This window comes from Macaca thibetana, chromosome 1, assembly GCF_024542745.1.
Source record: "Macaca thibetana thibetana isolate TM-01 chromosome 1, ASM2454274v1, whole genome shotgun sequence".
NCBI classification, from domain to species: domain Eukaryota; kingdom Metazoa; phylum Chordata; class Mammalia; order Primates; family Cercopithecidae; genus Macaca; species Macaca thibetana.
The window spans coordinates 181,653,533-181,673,650 of NC_065578.1; the positions used below are offsets into that span (position 1 = coordinate 181,653,533).

At 43.9% G+C, this 20,118-nt stretch overlaps 1 protein-coding gene across 4 annotated transcripts in view; it reads right to left on the reverse strand.

Annotated features, from left to right (window-relative positions):
• The window catches only part of CACNA1E (calcium voltage-gated channel subunit alpha1 E), a 332,987-nt gene that overhangs the window by 153,402 nt on the left and 159,467 nt on the right, over window positions 1-20,118 (reverse strand). For all 4 annotated transcript variants that reach the window (XM_050766055.1, XM_050766034.1, XM_050766044.1 and 1 more), the window contains exon 7: window positions 3,290-3,393. In XM_050766055.1, coding sequence (XP_050622012.1) covers window positions 3,290-3,393 — 104 coding nt within the window. The remainder of the gene's footprint in view (window positions 1-3,289; window positions 3,394-20,118) is intronic.

The following is a 20,118-nucleotide window of genomic DNA, read 5'->3' on the forward strand; positions in this document are numbered from 1 at the left end:
ATCATATCACAGTGATTCTTTCTTGTTTTCACTAAAATCTATGTTTCATGTGTACACAGTATTTGTTGCTCTGTGCTACATAGGATGCCACAGTACACACTGCTACATACTACGCCATGGTATACACCAAATGTTTTACCTATATAATCTCCCAGTTATAGACATCCAAGTTGCCTCCAACTCCCCACAACCATGAAATATGCTGGAAAGAACATCCTTCCATCTGTCTCAACACATCTTTTAAACTGGCAATGTGAGTCTTTTGGTTCTGGGAACATTTCTTGTATTTTTGTTAATTTTTTCCTTTCCATTTCTCTGTTCTTGTTATAGAACTCCTATTATAGTTAAAAATTGGATCAATCCTGTTTTGTTGTTCTATTTTCTAGGTAATTTCACCAATTTTATATTCCAAACATTTATTATCTTTATAGTTTTATTACATTCTTATATTTTTACATTATTTCATTTTTATATTTAATGTAAATTTACTTCGTAAAATGAATGTACACTTTACATTAATTTCCAAGAGCCCTTAACCTCTAAATGTCTTTTTTTAATTTATTGGTCTGTTATTCCATAAATGAAATGGTTTCTCTTCTATCTCTAATCGTAAATACAGCTTTTAAAATTGTCTTCTACTCTGCATTGTTCATATTCCCTCAATTTCCTTTTTTTATTCATGATTTTGTTTTTTATTCTTTCATGTTGGGCATTTTCCTCAAATGCTGATGATCTCTAGATGTGTGTTCATATTTAAGAGCACGGCACAAAAGCTCATTGGCAACTCTGTATGTAAGCTTGCAGCTTGTGGAATGGTGAGTATAATGGGATGACTGGAAGCCCCCCAAAAGATCTGTTCACATCCTAAGTCTTGGAACATGTGAATGTTACTTTATTTGGAAAAATAATGTTTGTAGATTATTAAATTAAGGATGTTCAGATAAGAGATCATCCTGGCTTATCAAAATGACCCTAAATCCAATGACAAGTGGCCTTAGAAGAGCAAAGTGGAGGGAAACTGCACAGACATTGAACAAGAGGCAATATGATCACAGAGGCAGAGACTACAGTGATGTGGCTATAAGCCAAGGAATGCCTGGGGCTGCCAGAAGCTAGAAGAGGAAGAAAATCAATTCTCCTTTAGAGCCCTTGGAGGGAGCACAGCTGTATTCATCCATTTTCATGCTGCTAATAAAGACATACGCAAGCCTGAGAAATTTACAAAAGAAAGATGTTTCATGGACTCACAGTTCCACATGGTTGGGGACACCTCACAATCATGGCAGAAGGTGAAAGGCACATCTCACTTGGCAGCAGACAAGAGAAGAGAGCTTGTGCAGGGAAACTCCCTTTTATAAAATCATCAGGTCTTGTGACACTTAATCACGAGAACAGCACGGGAAAGACCCACCCGCATGATTCAATTACCTCCCACCGGGTCCCTCACAACACCTGGGAATTGTGGGAGCTACAATTCAAGGTGAGATTTGGGTGGGAACACAGCCAAACTATATCAATGGCCCTGCCAGATTTTGGACCTCTACCCTTCAGAACTATAAGAGAATAAAGTTTCTCTCACAGTTTTAAGCTGCAGAGCTACAGTAATTAGTTGAAAGCAGCCACAGGTAATTAATATAATGAGTCTCACCAAAGATGAGATGGGAACCTGTTTCTCTGGTCTCCCCCAAATATCAGTATAAATTTGTCCCTTCTCTTCAGACAGACAGTTTCCCAAGAGAGGAATCCTTGGGATTCCTACCAGATTGCCATGTTTTTAAGAGTCAAGCAGGAGAAGTGGGCTGGACTATGCCCATTCAGTTTGTAGACTTTCATTTAGCCCTTCTGTTTTCAGTACAACATATCAACACTACCCTCAGGTGTACCTGATGGTACAATTCCAGGCTTCTCTGATTCCACATCTACAGAGATTAAGTCTCCTAACTTTTGCTAGGGTGGGGGTTGGGTGAAGCAGATATCTGTCAGCATTGCCTGGAGGTTATAGTGGGGTAGGGCAAGGAGTCTAATGTTCCTTACAAGGACTTTGCATCAATCCTCTTGTTTTTAGCACCATGCCTACCCCAGCTCTCAGACCTACCTGGTGTCTCCAATTCCTGAGCGTTTCTAGGGCTCTGAAGGACAATCAGTTTGCTTTTATACTGGTATTCCCTAAACAATTAAACTTCAGCTTTCCTACCACTGTCAGTTGCCAATTTTTTCCTATGTTCAAAAATGTTGTTGACATCTCTCATCTCTTGTCATTCCTCTTGTTCCCTTTGTCCTAGTGCCCTTCTTAAAATTTATTTTCTGTATTAGTGGAGTTTCAAGAAATGACCAACTTAGTTCAATCTGCCATGTTTAAACACAAGTACCACCTTATAAATTTTCATTTGAAGAACATATGCCACTCTGACAAAAAATTAAGTTCAGTTTTGCTCAGAAAAATAAAAGAATCTCTAAAATATATCTCCATCTTGGCTATCCTAAGATGTTACATTATAATTTCTTCACACTCCATGACAAGTCCCATTTTTTCATCTTTGCTTACGGTGTAATGTTCCCCTTCCTGAAATGTTCACTCCCATATAGTCTGTGTAATCCTACTACATATTTCATAACCCAAGCAAAATCCCAATCCTTCATGAAACTATCCCTGATGACTTCAGACTACATAGATTTGTTCTTTCCTCAAAACAAATGATTATATCTTGTATAAGTCAGTAAAAGAACTCCTATTCTCCATTTCATGTGTTTGTATCATCTTCTTAGCAAAACATGTTTCTTAAGGAGAGGAACCACACCTTATACTTTGTGTGCTCCTGGCAATGCTTACCATGGTATTGGACACCAAATAGTTGCAGATTTGTACAAAATTCAAGCCACAAATATGAGAGTTGATGCCCAATACACTACAGAGTAAGAAACTTTTGAGGGAAAGCCTGTGTCTAATTCAACTTTATTTCCCTAACAACCAGCACAATGTTTGACATAGGTCTCTGACTGCTGAGTTACTGAATGAAAGTGTGGATGAATAAATGAACTCTCACTAGATATTGTGTTCAGTGTTGTGCCTGAGGTCAAGACTTTTTAATTCCTGAAAATAATCAAGATTATTAGAACGACAGTTCACTACTGTATTCCCAGCATCTAGAAAGCATTTGGCACAGAAGAACTGCTCGGTAAGTGTCTTCTAAATGAAGGTTAAATGAATGAATCTGCCATGAGTCAGGAGGTATTAGTTTACAGTTAGCAGTCAGCAAATGAGTTAAGAAGAGAGAAACATCTGGCTCACCCGGAAAGCACTCCCAGGACTAGGTTGAGAACAAAGAAGGATCCAATGATGATGAGGGGGATGAAGTACAGCCAATTCCAGGTGGCTCCTAAGGCATCATTGGTCTGAAAGAAAGAAAAATGGTTCCTTAAATACTTAAAGCCATCTTCCATAAGTAAAGCTAACATTCCTGCAGCTTCACAGAGAGTGATGTAACAAGCGCAATGCAATACAGTTAAATATTGCCTTACTCCATTCCCAATTTGGCATTACTATGAGTTAGCTCACAATCTCCCATGTACATAATGAAGAACATAGCATCAGCCTCACCATAATATACTGAGTTGGAATATTCTCACACCCTTGCTTAGCACATGGGAAGACAATACAGAAAGGTCAGATACTTTCCCAAGGTCATGCAAACAACCACTGGTTTTATAGCATTTGGTAATGTGGGTTCTAAGCCTCTGCACACAAAATTGGGCAAATTCTCAAAAAGACAAAGGCAGGTTGTGTCCAATCTATTCCACGGATGCTAGCAAAGGCCTTGACAGGATTATTTGGAAGAAATGTTAGGGTCCTCTGCGTCTTGCTCAGCCCTTGACCTGGACCCAGCTTGCTTTCTTCCATCACAGTACAATAGTACAGAGCTGGCCCAGGCCTGGCCCCAGCAAGGCTCTGGCCAAAACAAGGAATAAATCTAGATTTGAAGAGTGATCACTTGCACTCTAATGTTCACACTCAGTGAATTACAAAATGCCTGCAAATCCATATTCTGGATTCTCATATCACGAACGAGTTGCAAGACCCTTCAATGGTCAGGGATTAAGAATTATATCTTATGACTTAAACAAAAGAAAGAAGCAATTCTTAGCAGGATGTCTTATTAGAACCTTGAAATAGAGCTTGGGACCCTCTCTAAAAGCTGTACCACTGAACTAAGGGTTCTCAGTCTTCCCTTTGACTCTTCCTCCCCTGACAGCACCTCCAAGTCTTTCCAAATAGTCTTCCTGAATTGCATTTCACATATGCAGGGCTTTGAAATCCCTTCAACCCCCCACCCACTCTCTCACACACAAACTCTAAGACCCATTTGAAACTTACAACAGATATTTTATCTTTACTTCACTGGAAAAACAAGGCCAAAGTCAAATGCCATGCCTAAAACTCACAAGCTAAATTAGTAAAATTAAGACCAGAACTCAGAATTTCTATGGCAAAGTATTTCTTGTCCCTCCAATTTACCTTTTCCCCCTCTCACTACTAAATTTTGAAAACATATTTTGATTCATTGTCCTCATGTTTCCTGTGGACTTCTGTGACATTCTCTTGTTTTCTCCCAAATTATCTCCCATTCAAATATTCCAGTCTGCAGAATATAGCCTCTTACCAATCATGGCAGCTATCACTGTATAGTTGATTCATCCATTAAAAACAGTTTGACTTTTATTTTAAGTTCAGGGGTACATGTGCAGGTTTGTTATATGTGACTCATGTCACAGCGGTTTGTTGTACAGATTATTTCATCACCCAGGTATTAAGCCTAGTACTCAATAGCTGCTTTTTCTTGATCCTCTTCCTTCCCCCACCCTTCACCCTCAAAAAGGCTCCAGTGTGTTGATCCCCTCCCTGTGTCCATGTGTTCTCATCATTTAGCCCCCTCTTATAAGGGAGAACATGCAGTATTTGGTCGTCTGTTCCTGTGTTGGTTTGCTAAGGATAATGGCCACCAGCTCCATCCATGTTCCTGTAAAGAACATGTTCTCATTCTTTTTAAGGCTGCATAGTATTCCATGGTGTATATGTACTGCATTTTCTTTAACCATTCTGTCACTGGTGGGCATTTAGGTTGATTCCATGTCTTTGCTATCATAAATAGTGCTGCAATGAGCATATGCATGCATGTGTTTTTATAAGAGAATGATTTATATTCCTTTGGGTTATAAGCAAATCCAGTAATGGGATTGCTGGGTTGAATGCTAGTTCTGTTTTTAAGTATTTGAAGAATCACACCACTAAAACAGCTTCTAAGGCAATCTCCTTTCACCAAACTTGTGTGTTTTGTTTTGCCCCTACACTATTCAGAGAGAGATAATTGCAATTGAAGCAGGATAAAAGTTAAAAGTAAACAAGAAAACACTTTCTGAATGGGAAGGGACAGATGCAGACACCTGCCAATTTCAGTGTGTAAGATGGAGCTCTTTGGTTCAATCAGGTCTGGTCAATTAAATACAATCAGGGAAGATGTGGGCCAGAACTCAGAGAAAACTGTTCCTGAATATTAGCAGAAAGATGCAGAGGAACTAGATGCCAAGAGTTGTGGAGGGTTTTAACGGAGGTAGGAAGCCATTTTCTCTGAGTTTGTTAAGACATGGACCTTCCCTATGAGCTGAAAAATGAATTGCAATGATATTTGTATAGCTAGCTCTGTGTTTATTATTGATCACAAATCAGTCCTTCTGTAAGGCTGGCTAGCTCTGATGGTTCACCAGTAGAGTTCCAGATTAACAGGGTTTATTCACTCTATGGCTTAGCCAGCGGCCAAACCCCCCAGCACCGCAACATTCCTTGGCAAGAAAAACTGAGTCTATATCCAGCACCCAGATAGGACTTTGTTGCCGATAAACATTAGCAGGTATCAGCAATAGCAATGATGAAATTGTGACTTTTAAGATATTTTTGTTCTTAAATAATTGAGCTACAGTTTGAGGGTGGCTCAGAGCAATTTCACACGGGTGACTACTTGCAAGGGATGCTGTAAAGAGGATGTCCAAAATTACATTGTTCTCATTGCTAGAGATCTGTAAGAAGTTAATGTATTTTGTGGAAAAGGGGCTTCTGTAACCAAAGACATTTGGGAAACACAGCAGATTATACTTTCTTCTGAGCCTCTGACGAGATCCACAAAAAAAGAACATTATTTACCTTGTTTACCCCATCATTTCATAGACACTTTTGATCATGGAACCCTCATTTTCAGAGAAAATCTAGTAACACATCAAGGAATATAGTCTATGAAATATAGGAACTACAATGGGTCAGAATCTGGAATGTGTTTCTCAATTCTATAAAAAACCATTGATGAGCGGTGTCTTTTGATTCAGCATTTTGTGAGTATGTTTTGGTGCTGCTTCAACCTATATTCAGGCAGAAACCTTAACTGTCTGCTCATTTCTGTATCTGGCACCTAACTAAGGGTTTGGCACACATAGATGGTCAACTAATCAAAAAATGTCCACGATTCTAATAAGAAGATTCTCCTGTTAAAAATACACTGATACAGTTCATTCTGATAGCCCCCCTCAATCTGTGGAGATTTCTGTGAATTGCCGCAAACATTATCCACTACAGTGTTGGGGCCTGCTGGATGAAAAAGGAGGAGGATGGGAACTAGAAGGAGAAAAAGAATAGCTGGGACGACACCAGCACCAGCAAGGCCCTAGGGGTTCTTGAAGATGACTGACAGCTTAAAAGATTCTTTTGGAGAAAGTAGCTTGACAGCTCCTGTAGGTTATCACACGCCTTTTAATAGGCTTGCCCCACCCTCTCCACACCTTGCTCCTCTCCCTCCTGTTTCATTCTTCCTGGCCAGGTGGCTTCCACTCCCCTTGCATGCTTGTCCATGGGTCAGTGACACACCCGGTAGGACAAAGGGACACACCTCGGCAGGACGCAGGCTAGCAAAGGAATGCGTGCTTCCCTTTTTCAAAATGGCACGGTTCTTTCTGAGGCCAGTTGGGGCTTCAATCTCCTTCTGATTCATCATTATTAAAACAAAATTGTCCAGTGTAGGAGAAACAACGACTCAAGTGTCCTTTGAGATTAAAAAAAAGCAGCAGCAACCGACAACTCGATGCAGCAAGTACCCAGAAAGCACGTGAAGTGGGAGTCGGGGTGAAGTTGCCAGTTCAACAGTGGAGTTGTGACTGTTTTCTTTCTCGTGGTGTGCACGTTTCTGTCTCAGCAGGAGGTGCAAGAGAGGAAGGTTGCCGTGAGTGAGAGGGAGAATCACTCATTCTCTCTCTACAGCATTCCCCCAGCTTCTGTGACAGAGTGGCAGTTCTCACAAGCTCCTTTCATGTAAGACTTGCACTCTATTTTCCCCAGCAACTCTTCCTTCAGGAACACGGGACAGCCATGCTAAGAACTCCAATCAAGATCCTGGCCCCACGAGAACCTTCACAACCCAGGCCTCTACTGTGGAGCAGCTAAGGGAAACCAGGGCCCTCCCTGCAAAGAATGCTGCCCAGAAAATGCTAGCCCCTCCATCCCACACCACTCATGCAACACCTACTATGAGTCAGGCATCACAGAAGAGCGCTTCTGTTTGGTCAGTGTCCTCTTACATGGGGCACTGATGCTCCTCCCATCTCCCAACACCCTCCCCACCCAGCTCTTCCCCAGACTGGCATGCTGGCTGCTTTCCATCTTCCTCACCTGCCGATCCCCTGAGTGACACACACATGCACACGTGCGCACGACGAGGGTGATGACAGACAGAAAGCAGTTCGGGGGCGGCAGCCCACCTGCACAGGAGTGCTCAGCGGGTACCAGTCCTGACATTGTGGGAATGTGTTCCTTTGGGAACCTGACTGATGGGGGTGGCGAGCTCACCCACTCCCTGTGTAAACAGGCACACATGGCAATTATCACATTAATCTCCAGGGGATTGGGGGAGATGCTACAAGGTAGGGTGGGAGGAGGATTGGAGAGGATGGAGATACAGCAAGCAGGAGGAAAGGGGCCCCATGGGTCCCCTGAGCTGAGGCTATGTGAGCAGGGCCCAGCCCCCAGCCCCAGAGACAGGTCTCTAACGGGGTTCCCCAGGGCTCCATGGAAAACATTCTCCCTGTCTGTGCACCCTCTTCACAGAGCAGCTCTAACCTGGGAGGCTGAATTGCCTATGATTGAGTGGGAAGGCTGAGTGTGTTGGGGCTGGGAGTAAGGCAGATGCTGATTCCATGGTCCTTTCAGAAGCAAAGGGTCTCTGGAAGACACCTGCTCCAAAGGCTGGCAGCAGCACCTGCTGGTTAGAGCAGGGCTGGCCTAGGGAGGGTTTCCTCCACTGCGCACTGCCAGCACCTGTGGACAGACAGTTCTGTGTGATGGGGGCTGTCCTTTGTGTGCCTTAGCAACATTCCTGACCTCTACCCATTAGAGGCCACTAGTACTTCTCCAGATGCAACAATCAAAAATTGCCAAATATCCTGGGGGGCAAGATGACTTTTGATTAAGAACTACTATACTCAAGGCTCCATCTCAAGGAGAGATCTTCGGCTTCCTTAATTATTAACTGAGCTCGGGTCAGGAGATGGTTGGAGCAGCCAACATAGGCTAGCAAAAAAGCCAGGGCATTCATCTCTCAGAAGCATCTGTCCAAAGCCTCTGCTGACCACTCCCAGGGAAAGGAAAATTCACAGAGCAGCGAGTGGGGAAGGAAAGAGGTCAGGGACTGATTCAATTGCTTCACACCTTCCCTCATAGCCACACATCCGGTCTCCTGCACCTCACAGGCCAACACACCCTCCCCTAGGCTCCCATTTCCTCCAGCAGCAAGTGTGACAGCTCCTATCCCACCCCGAGGGACTTGGATTCCATGTCTTAGAGTTGAAATGCCATATTTTTTATTCAACACATTCATGGGCCACCTACTATGTGACAGATACTTTTCTATGATTTCAGGATGATGAGTAAGACAGTCTCAGTCCCAGTCCTTTGAAACTTGTGATCTAATGGGGGAGACACCCATGAAGCAAGTGCGCACACAAATGTAACTTTAACTCTGGAGTGCAGTCAGTGCTATGAAGGGAGCACAGGGCACTGGGGCAGGTGGGCCTGCATGGTCCAGGAGGTCAGAAAAGGATGTGCTGAAGCTTTCAGGGAAAACAATCACATGGGAGTCTAAGAAACTACCTTGGCTGAGACAGCAGAAGCCAGAAAGGCAGTGAAAAGGTTAATTATGGAGGTGGAAGAAAGAGGGAGGAAAAGATGAAGATGAAGACATGCCAAGAAGTGGAGGACCTATAAGAAGGAAAAGGAGGGTGGGGAAGGCTCTCAGAATGAACTGCTACTACCTTGTGGTAGCAGCCCCCCGGAGCCCTGTGTGGATGTTATGCTGAAATGCAAGTCATAAAGGCACCCTGATTTTGTCAAAATATATATCACTGGACAACCAGCCTCCAGATAACCCTAAAGCTTTCCTCATGTCCCTTCCTAGGCACTCTATCTCCCACCCCAAATGTAACATCACCCCAACTTTTAGAACAATCACTTAGATTGGCCTAATTGGAAATCCCATCTGAACACTTCCCTGCATGTGCTGAGCCATCCACAGGAATCAGCCACCCAGGACAGCCCTCTCCCACCCTACTCCTGCCTTCCTCCCTGTCCGGCTCTCACCAGTAAGGACGTGGCAGGTTCTGTGGCACTCTCGCCCATGTCTCATCCCCCAGCTGCTACATAACTGTTGGCTGCTAATAACTCACACCAGCCTCACCCCTGTACGCTTTTCAGATGCCTTGCCCTTGCCTGACAGACCAGCTTCACCTAGAATGTTATTCCTGCCCCTGCTGGTGATGATGGGGGGCTATAACAGATAACGACCTAATGTAGAAGTTATCAACGGCCCAGCCCTTTTGCCACTGGGTAAGACAACTGCTGTGGTGGAATTCACACTTTGGGCTGCCCATGGAACCAGGCTGAGGCTTTGCCTAGTTTTTCCCTTGACCTATGCTGCTTCCCTCACATATCTACGGGTAACTCCTAAGAGCAGTCCTTCATTAAAACACTGCCACAAGAAGCTCAATTTCACAATCAGTTTCTAGGGAATTTGATTTAAGGCATCCTATCAGGGTTTTGACCACCATACAAAGCTGGCAACACCCCTCCCCTGAGTCACACCAGTTGGATGGTGTTTCTACCTCAAAGCCACTGTATGAGTCCTCTGACCACACCACATTTTAGGAAAAGGATACAATGTACAGCATACCCCACATGTCACTGGGCAATTAAATGCCTATAATGGGTTTCCTGCAGACTAGGAAATCTTGGAAGAGGATGATGAGAACAAGTCATCCAACTCATCATTCCATAGAAGAAACTGAGCCCCAAGGAAGCAAAGTGACTTCCCTGAGGATCCAAGCAACTTATCAGCAGATCTGGGGCCACAATCTAGAACCAAAATGGGTCAACTTCTTGCAAACCCTTGACTCTTCATGCCTGCTTTAGTTCCAGAACTCTTAAAAGCAATCCTACCCATACCATTACCACCTTCTAGGGAAGAACAAAAGACAGATAGGACAGACACCACTAGGATCTTGTGCCAGAAAAATGAAAGCTGTCTTCTCAGCCCCCAGGCAAGAGGCAAAGGTTGGGGAGCAGAGGAAAGAATGAGGACCTAGAGCTCCAAGTGAAACATAAGCACCTGCTGCCACCCAGCCAGGAGGCTGAGCCTGCCAGGCCCAGGAGCAGGGTGTTTCACTGGAACTTGGAGCCCTGAGTATATTTAATAAACACACTAAGTCTCCCCACACAAACAATCTCTGGAGGCAGCATCTGACTTAGCCGGGGCCGTTATGAGTAAGCAAGGCTTCCCACACATTCTGGTCATTCCGAATCCTCTGGACTTGATGCAGCCACCATCTCCCCGCTGCCCAGAGTGTCAGTGATTGTCACTGAGGATGCAGCAGTGCCGTAATCCAGAACCACATTTCACGACCTATTCTTCCCCTTCTTTTGCCAGCAGGAAAATGCAGCAGAGTGTTTGGCAAAGAGGAGTAGCACAGAAAGAAACACTCCTCCTTCCAACCTACAAGCTGCCACCCGATGCTACCGAGACCAGGGTCAGGAGCTCTGGCCAGGCAGCTGCAAGGGCAGGCACGGCCCACCCCAGATGTGGGCAGCCCTCACCACTGGCACTGGGCAGGCAGGTACCCGTGTGTCAGTGAACACCCATCCACGCTCCTGGGAGGGCAATTCAAGAGCAAACAGCGGTGCCACATAGGACTATGAAAGCTGCTGTGGCAGAGTTTGCAAAAGTGGGCACCTCCAATATGGGCAGGGCTCAGGGTCCTATTGTGCTTAAATCCCTCTGGTTAAATCCTAGTAATTCCAACATCAATGTCATGTGATGTTTATCCCAGCCCTCCCCTCTCCTTTCCTGAACCCTGATGCAGAAGCCCAACTGGGAGATGCTGGATCCTCTTAAGAAGGTCTTCTTATAACTGCTGGGGCTGATCTGGGTTACACAGGGTTTCAATATTCTGTTCTCTCTACTTTTCTGCATGACTGAAAATTTCTATAATAAAAGTTTTAGGGTTTTTTTCCAAAATAAAATTAGTTTATTTAAATAGTTCTGGGTCATGGGTGAATTTTAAAAGAAATCCTTTTTTAGTCAAAACAGGGAAAAATGTTAATAGTGATAACCTGTGGGGGGAGTGAGGGGGTAGAAATGAGTTATTCCTAAAATTATTTTTATACTTTGCAACTTTCATGCAATAACAAAGTGTTGTTTCGGGGTTTGAAAAAACAATGATTATTAGAAAAAATTAAAAAGAAGGCCCTCTGCAACCACAGCCCAGGGTGCTGGAGAGGCAGACGATCTGGCGGGGCCGGGACAGAGGCAGTCACCCTGTGCTGGGCCATCCAGGCTGGGATCCTGCTTTGCTTTGGGAAAAGGCCAGTGTGTTGCTCTGACACCACCCCCACCATATGCAGATTAGCCAAAGCAGGTGAATTTGAGAGAGTATTAAAGAGAACGTGTCCAGTGGTGATGAGCTAAAGCGCATCTCCCCTTTGCCCCTTCTACAGTGCTTGCTGATAAGAGATTTGTATTCTTTAAAGAGGGGCAAGCACCAGAAAGGGCTCTGAGAACAAGAGAGGAGGTGAGTATCAGAAAAGCAAGAGTATAGGAGGCTTCATATATCCTCTATTGTGAATGTTTTGTGCAATGCCCATCCTATTCCAGAAAGAGCATGCTGGATAATACCAAGGTAACCTCTCTTCAACCAGTCCTTCTCTGATGCTCCACTTTGTCCTATGGTTGTCAGGGATCAATCCTTCTGGTCGCCATCATTTATTGCTTTTCCTGATGTTCCCTTCTCCCTCTCACTAACAAATCACTATTTTCCACTCAGTCTAATATAAGTACTCTAACCTACATCGTCTTACAGATTTTAGAGCTGGAAGGAACCACAGAATCTTGCACAAACCCCTCATTTTACAGAAGAACCAAGGTTCAAAAGCCAAGTGACTGCCAAAAGATACTCCACTCATTGGTTATGGAAGTAGAACCAGAATGCAGGACTTCTGACCTCCAATCCACTCTGCACAGCTCTTCTGTTCTGTCCACTCTGTTTAGCACCTAATTATACATAGCCCTGTACCCTCTCATTATTTTGTATATAAGTAGTGTCACCTTAGGCCAGGCACAGTGGCTCACACCTGTAATCCCAGCACTTTGGGAGGCCGAAGCAGGCAGTTCACGAGGTCAGGAGTTCAAGACCAGCATGGCCAACATGGTGAAACCCCGTCTCTACTAAAAATACAAAAATTAAGCCGGGTGGGCGTGCCTGCAGTCCCAGCTACTCAGGAGGCTGAGGCAGAAGAATCACTTGAACCCAGGAGATGGAGGTTGCAGTGAGCTGAGATCGCGCCACTACACTCCAGCCTGGGTGACAGAGCGAGACTCAGTCTCAAAAAAAAAAAAAAAAAAAAAAAAAAAAATTGTGTTGCCTCATTATCTCATTTGAAAGCTACCTGAGATTGAAGACCACGATTGTCTCTCATGTCCTCTGAAGGTTAAGACCACTGATATCAGACCTGCAAACACTGGCATTTAATGAAGATAGGAGCAAGGATAGATATCTCATGTAAGGCTTCCTGAGACTGTACTTTCACCCAGACATGAAGTGGAAGGTGGATTCAGTTTGGCCAATCAACAGAGGAAGATATTCCAAGGAGAGAGAAAGAGGTGGGAATGCTAAGACCACAGAGGGCTGCCTTTGGTGGTAGCAAGCAAGGCAAGGTAAGGCCTGAAGGATCAGATCATGGAGGACCCTGAATGGTGGCATAAATTGTTTGGTTTTGCTCAGTCCCTGTGAACTCTTCCTTCTGTCTTCTCTCTCCTGTCCCCTTACTCCACCATTACAAGTCCTCTCATACTTGAAAACACTGTTAAGCCACCGTAAGGTTTCCCCTAAACATGTCATTCTACTTCACTCCAGAATTCCCCCAGCAATCAGGCACACCTCACAGTAGCATACATATTCATTCAACACTTTTGAGTGTGTACTCTGCACAAGATGAATGAGAAAGGAAAAACAGTTCTCAAGGGCTTTAGTATCCATAAGAAGGCTAAGTCATGAGTACAAATACCTATAATAGAAAACAAAACATTAAGTGCTGCACTCAGGCATTTATTTCCACTTATTTATAGACCGTCTTTATAAGTGTTCTGTCTCTTTTACATATTGGTCCTCCATTCCTATTAGGGCTGAATGTTTCTTAAAGACAGAACTGCATCTTTATTTCTGTGTTCACTCTACCAATGCCTAGAATATTACTCCGCAAACAGGAGATTCTCGATAATGTTGTTTACTAATAGGAGATTAGAAACCTGCTGGCATTCTTCTGCTTCACAAGCCTATATAAGTTTCCTTCTCTGGAAATAAATATATCACCTGTAAAATGTCATCTCCGTTGACATACAGCAAGTACACTTAGCTAACTCAAATATTCAGCACAGCCTATAAAAGCAGACGCTCAAGAAAAAAGCTTCAGATAATCATTTTTCATGGCTTTCCTTCTTCCCTCCTCAATGAATTCTGAGTAGAAGGTGAATTAATTTATCACTGAACATCTCTGTTTTAATTAATGATTGTGTATCAAACACTACGTAAGTCTGGTTAGCCCCACTGGTTTCCTGAAGAAGCCCCAGGACAGTTAGTTTTGCTTATTCTGTGGCCACAGGAAACACTCCTATTCCTTAATAAAAACAGGTTGAAAGCAAGGAACCATGGCTTGTAAGTCTTTGTATCTCTGGAACCCAAGATAGCGTCAATGAAAGACATGCTCAATAAGTCTACATCAGCGTTGATGGAGTGATAATGAAATGTCAGTCCTACATGCCTATCCATGACCTGAAGGCCTGAGGGTACATGGGTGAGTCGCTCCAAGATGGCCCTATGAGGTCAGTTTCTCATAGCACACTGAGCTACAGATGTGCACAAAATATCCTCCCCTCATCTCTTTGACAGACCTTGGGGACAGTCAGTCCCCAGGCTGGTCACTTCCACTTGTAAGTAGCCTCATCCACTTCCCTTAGTGCCATATAATTGTTATTTATAGGAATCACTGTGTCAGGCGACCATCTGTGAGTAACACTGATATCAAATTCCTCCCTTCGGTAGGTGCCTGTATCAGACAACAGATGTGGGGTTCCTTCCCACTCAGACTCCATATTTCTCATTCTGCTTCTCCTCTCTCTCATGGACTCTAACTCTCAGGTTTCAATTCTGCCACTCCCAACCCCCTTCTCTTTTCTCATCTCTTGATTTGTACTCTCTTATTCACTCTCCTGCTGGCCCCCTAGAAATTCATCTTGGCTCTCCTCTTTCCCCAAAGATACACAAAACTCATTCCAAATGAGAATCCCTATTAGTTTGGGGCACACAAGGTTAAAACAAAATAGAGACGATAAAGTAATCATGTTCATTGTTTCTCCAATCTGGGAAACATCGGAAAGAATCCCTTTTTACTTTGACCACTTTGCATAGCTCTCTCTGCCGTTCATTAGGGTGGAATGTAGGAAGAGCGGTGAAGATGGGAGAGCAACACAAGAATGCACATAAGCTGTCAGAGAGTAGAGCCGACCTAAACCCATTCAGACCTCTTTCTCGAAGTACTAAGAAGACATAATTAAAACATCTTTATCTGAACATTTTCCTGTCACTTAGACCCTAAGGCTCCATGTAACAAAGGGGAGAAAAATAATAATGGTTTCCACTTGTTAAGCATCTACTCGGCTGGGTGCAGTGGTTCACGCCTATAATCCCAGCAGTTTGGTAGGCCAAGGCAGGCAGATCACGAGGTCAGGAGATCAATACCATCCTGGGTAACATGGTGAAACCTTGTCTCTACTAAAAATACAAAAAAATTAGCCAGGCGTGGTGGCAGGCACCTGGAGTCCCAGCTACTCGGGAGGCTGAGGCAGGAGAATGGCACAAACCTGGGAGACGGAGCTTGCAGTGAGCCGAGATCACGCCACTGCACTCCAGCCTGGGCGACAGAGCAAGACTTCGTCTCAAAAAAATAAATAAATAATAATAATAATAATAAATAATTTTAAAAAGCATCTACTCTACTCTAAGCTGGACATTGGACCAGGTGAATAGCATACATTAATCTTCACAACCACATGCAAGAGAAGCGCTATTGCAATTGCACATGTAACAAACTATTAGTTTGTTTTCACACTGCTATAAAGAACTGCCCAAGACTGGGCAATTTATAAGGAAAGAGGTTTAATTGACTCATAGTTCAGCATGGCTGGGGAAGCCTCAGGAAACTTACAATCATGGTGGAAGGGGAAGTAAGGCACCTTCTTCACAAGGATGCAGGAAGGAGAATGCATGTAGGAGAAACTACCAAACACTTATAAAACCACCAGATCTTGTGAGAACTCACTCACTATCATGAGAACAGCATGGGGGATACCGCCCCCATGATTCAATCACCTCCACCTGGTCTCTCCTTTGACATGTGGCGATTGTGAGGATTATAGGGATTACAATTCAAGATGAGAGTTTGGGTGGGGACACAGTCAAACCATATCACAAACCAGCAGGCAACAAGAACAACATAACCCAGGCTCAGAAGGCACAGGGGATGTGCCCAAGCTCCCACAGTAAGCATACTGAAGATTCAGAATCCACACCCAGCCTGGGCCTCTCCTCAAGAAGCTATATTGTATTGCCTGGGTTAGAGGGCAAGGGGGTTAGAGACAAAAATAGCAATGTTTTAACTCAGAATATATTTGAGAATGGAGCTATGGATGCTGGTATTTACAACAATACCAGTGGAGAAAATAGTTTCTAATTTCATATTGTAATCCTATTCCAATGTTGTGTTGTTTCAATTCCTTTGATATCTACACCCTAACTTGGCAATTCCTCCTCTGCTCTGGATGTCAGATAAGGTTGGAAGACTGTCACAGCAAATTCCCTGGCTAGTTGTACAACAGCCATTTTGTTGCCAGGGAGATCTTGTAAAGTGGGGCAAGTGATTCCCAGGCACAGCTGGTTTCATTCTTCAGAGCAGGGGAGAGTTGTCATTTCTAACCAACACATCTTGCCCTGTCTCTCCCCTGCTTAATACCTTGCAATGGGGATTTGCCCATGACAAATGACTGACCCAACCTAGCCTCTCTAGCTCATCTGTCTCTCACAGCATCTGCCTACCTGTATACCAAGTCACACAGTCACACCCAGCTTCTTGCAATCTATGCCATGTTCTTTCCTATGTCTAGTACCTAACTATTGCTCATGTTGTCCCCACTGCCTATAATGTCTTTCCTACCTTTTCCAGCTGAAAAGCCTCTGCTCAAACCCTGATTGAATGTTACCTTCGCTAAAACACCTTCCCAGAGTCAGTCACTCCCTTATGTCCTGCACTGAATTCCACCATACCACTTAACTGCAACATAATCATTGTGGGCTGGTATGTTGTTCACTTCTACAATACGTGACACTCTCAAGAACAAGAAGCAGGTTTGGTTTATCTGTTTCTGGCCCAGAACCCAACTCAGCTCTCAGTAGGTGCTCAGCAAGTGTTTATTGAATGAATAAACAAATAAGCGAATAAGCTGAATGTATGGCTCCAATTAAATCTGAGACAAGCAGAAAGGATGAAAGACAGAAAGACACACAGAAAGAAAGACACACAAAAAGACAGAAAGACAGACAGAAAGAAAGAGGTGATTAGAAAGATTTCCCCAAGAGTTAATTAAGTGCCTAGGGTTTTGTTTTTTTTTCCCCACCACTAAAATGGCAAAACTAATAGATGATTAGAGGGGCTTTATCAGGGATTATCACTTAATAAGCCCTTCCCAGGTATATCTTGCCACAAAGAACTTCTAATCCTCTCTGAAGAAGAAAGTCTCTATCACTCTTATCTCAGATGAGCTCAGAAAAGATTAAAACAAAACTGGTAGACTCTGCTTTCTCATACAGTTTCAGTCTCAACTGTGAAGCTGGGTCTAAGCGACAGAAGAGACTTGACTCATCATGAATGTGGACTGTGGTCCCTGTGGAGCCCCAGACAAAGATTGGGAAACTCTCCCTGATTTCCAAGTAACAAGAGGAAACCACTTCTCTCAGGGATGGGGCGGGGGGTGGTCATATCAAAGAGGGGAGAGGGCAGCCTCCTTGGAGAAGGTTCAGAAAACAGAGGCCCTTTGCTGATGTGCATTGCTACGGAACGCTCCGTTAATGCTGACAGCACCAGCCCCACGGCATTTGGGCCTGAAATTGACCTTGGTTCTCTAGATGGCAAGACTGGGCAAGGCTAAACTTGAAACTCTCACACCCCAATCTGAGGGTTCTGCCTTCTTCAGCTGTGTCAACCAGAGACTGTAAAGCCTCAGTCCTGACAATCCCCCTCCCTCCTCCAAAACAAGTTTCATGGTCCAAATCCTGGCCATCCATCAGGGCCTTTCTTATATTCCACTGGGGTGCACTGATTCTCCAACAGCCAAGTAGGGCTGCTTCCTCTGACGGGTGCTCCAAGGGTTTTTCAGGTCTGCTTTGGAATTCTCTGATCCCCATATTAAGGTTCAGCCCCCATCGATTCTCTTGACAAAATCCTAGAGATTTATTTAGTCTGGAAGATATCAATTTCTCTAGGTCAATTCTGTGATATTCAGCATCAGGTCAAAATATGTTGGTAATAAGAGTCAACATGTTTTGGAGCAATTACTATATATGTTTTGACTACATGATCACATTTCATCTTCTCAGTAATCTGCTGAAGCAGAAACTAGTACTATAACCTTTTCCTTTGATGACAAAACTGAGGCACAGAATGGTTAAGTAACTTGCCTGAGGTTGCACAGACAATGACAGGTCAGGACTATATCCCTAGCAGTCTGACCCCAGCACTCTTAACCAATATGCCCTGTATGTGGTACAGTATCTGAAACCTAGTAAATGCTCCACAAACATTAGATATTAATATTATTATTTAAATAGGTTAAGCTCAGTTCCCCTTATGCAATTCTTGGCAAAGAAAGAAAAAGAAATGCATAGGTTATTATTATTTATATTCCTGTTATCTAAATATTTTACTTGCCATGAACAAGGAGTTGGTTGTATACTTTGAAATCTCTTATTATTTGTAGGTTATTACAATACTTATCACCCCATATAATAATTACTTATTTACTGTATCTTTTGTACAGATCTGTGAACTCTTAGAGGGCAAGGTTTTATATTTCTCTAAGTAGTACCTAGCACAGTGTTTCACACTGAATAGGTGCTCAATAAACATCTGTTCTATAAATGGATGAAGGAGCTAATCAAATAATTTAGAATCAAAATGCAGAGGAATATTCCGGCCACAGCCAAATCAAACTGGGTAAACATAGTCTAGAGCAGTGGTTCTCAGAGTGTGGCCCCTGGACCTGCAGTGTCAGCATAATTTGGGACCTTGTCAGAAACGTACTTTCTTGGGTCCCAGTGCAGAGTCCAGATTAGAACTCTAGGGCAAGCTCAGCAATCTATGTTTTAACAAGCCCTTTAGGTGATGCTTGCTAAAGTTTGGAAACTACCGTTCTAGGAAAAAATAAGAAGTCTACCATGAGTAGCTTTAGCTGCTACATTGATGTATTATATCTAGGAGTAAAAAAAAAGAGAGAGAGAGATATGAGGAAGGAGAAAGCTTGAGGTTGAGTGGGGAGGAGGAAAGATGACAGAAGGCTGTGGGGAGAGATGGAGAGGGAGGAGTAGAGGAGTGGGTGAGAAGGAGATTGATTCACCTTGCAATTGACTTTGAATGAAATGGGTTCATGATATCAACTGGGTGCTGCCATAGCAACAGGTACAGCCCCTCCCACAATCCCTTCTCTAGGATGACCAGGCATCAGACACACCTACGCTGAGTCCTGAACCCTGCAGAAGGATGTGAGTTTCAGGAGTTGGAAAAACAGGGGGAAAGCTTAAGGGAGGATCTTCCCACATGGGCTCTGGCCCCAATGGGGCTCCTGGAAAGGCGGCTTCATAGCATAAAGGTAGAAGAAAGCGGTTCTGTCTCAACAAGCAGTGAAGACATATCTGGCTGAAAGTCAGTGTAGAGGTGCTGGGGTGTGTCCTCTGAATGCCAGGTCATACCGTAACCAAGTCTGGCTAGGATGGCATGGCTGCCCTGTGGGACTTCTTACAGGAAAGAATGATTGGCTTATGAGGAAAGGGAGAGAGCCCATCGTAGAGGCAGGATTAGAAGCAGAGGAAGGCACAGCGAAGTGGGGTTCAGAGAGCAGGGATGGGTTACTCAGAAGCCAGGTGAAGGGATGTACCTGGAGAAGGAGAACAGAAGCAGAACTCACACAAAAATTCAAGGTTGGAGGCTCTGATAGGCTCCTGTCTCTGTGGATAATGAGGAGCAGGAGGCTCACAACATTGTCACTGGCCTTTGCTGGAGCTTCCAGGGCACCCACAAGGCAAGCACACACGTAACTGGCCTCCCGAATAAAGCCAAGATGGGGACTGCAAGAGGAGGACGTCGAGATAAGCCAACTGCACAATGCTCTATACGCTCGATGGAAATAACTTAGTAAAAGCGAGTTTACAGCCAATTAG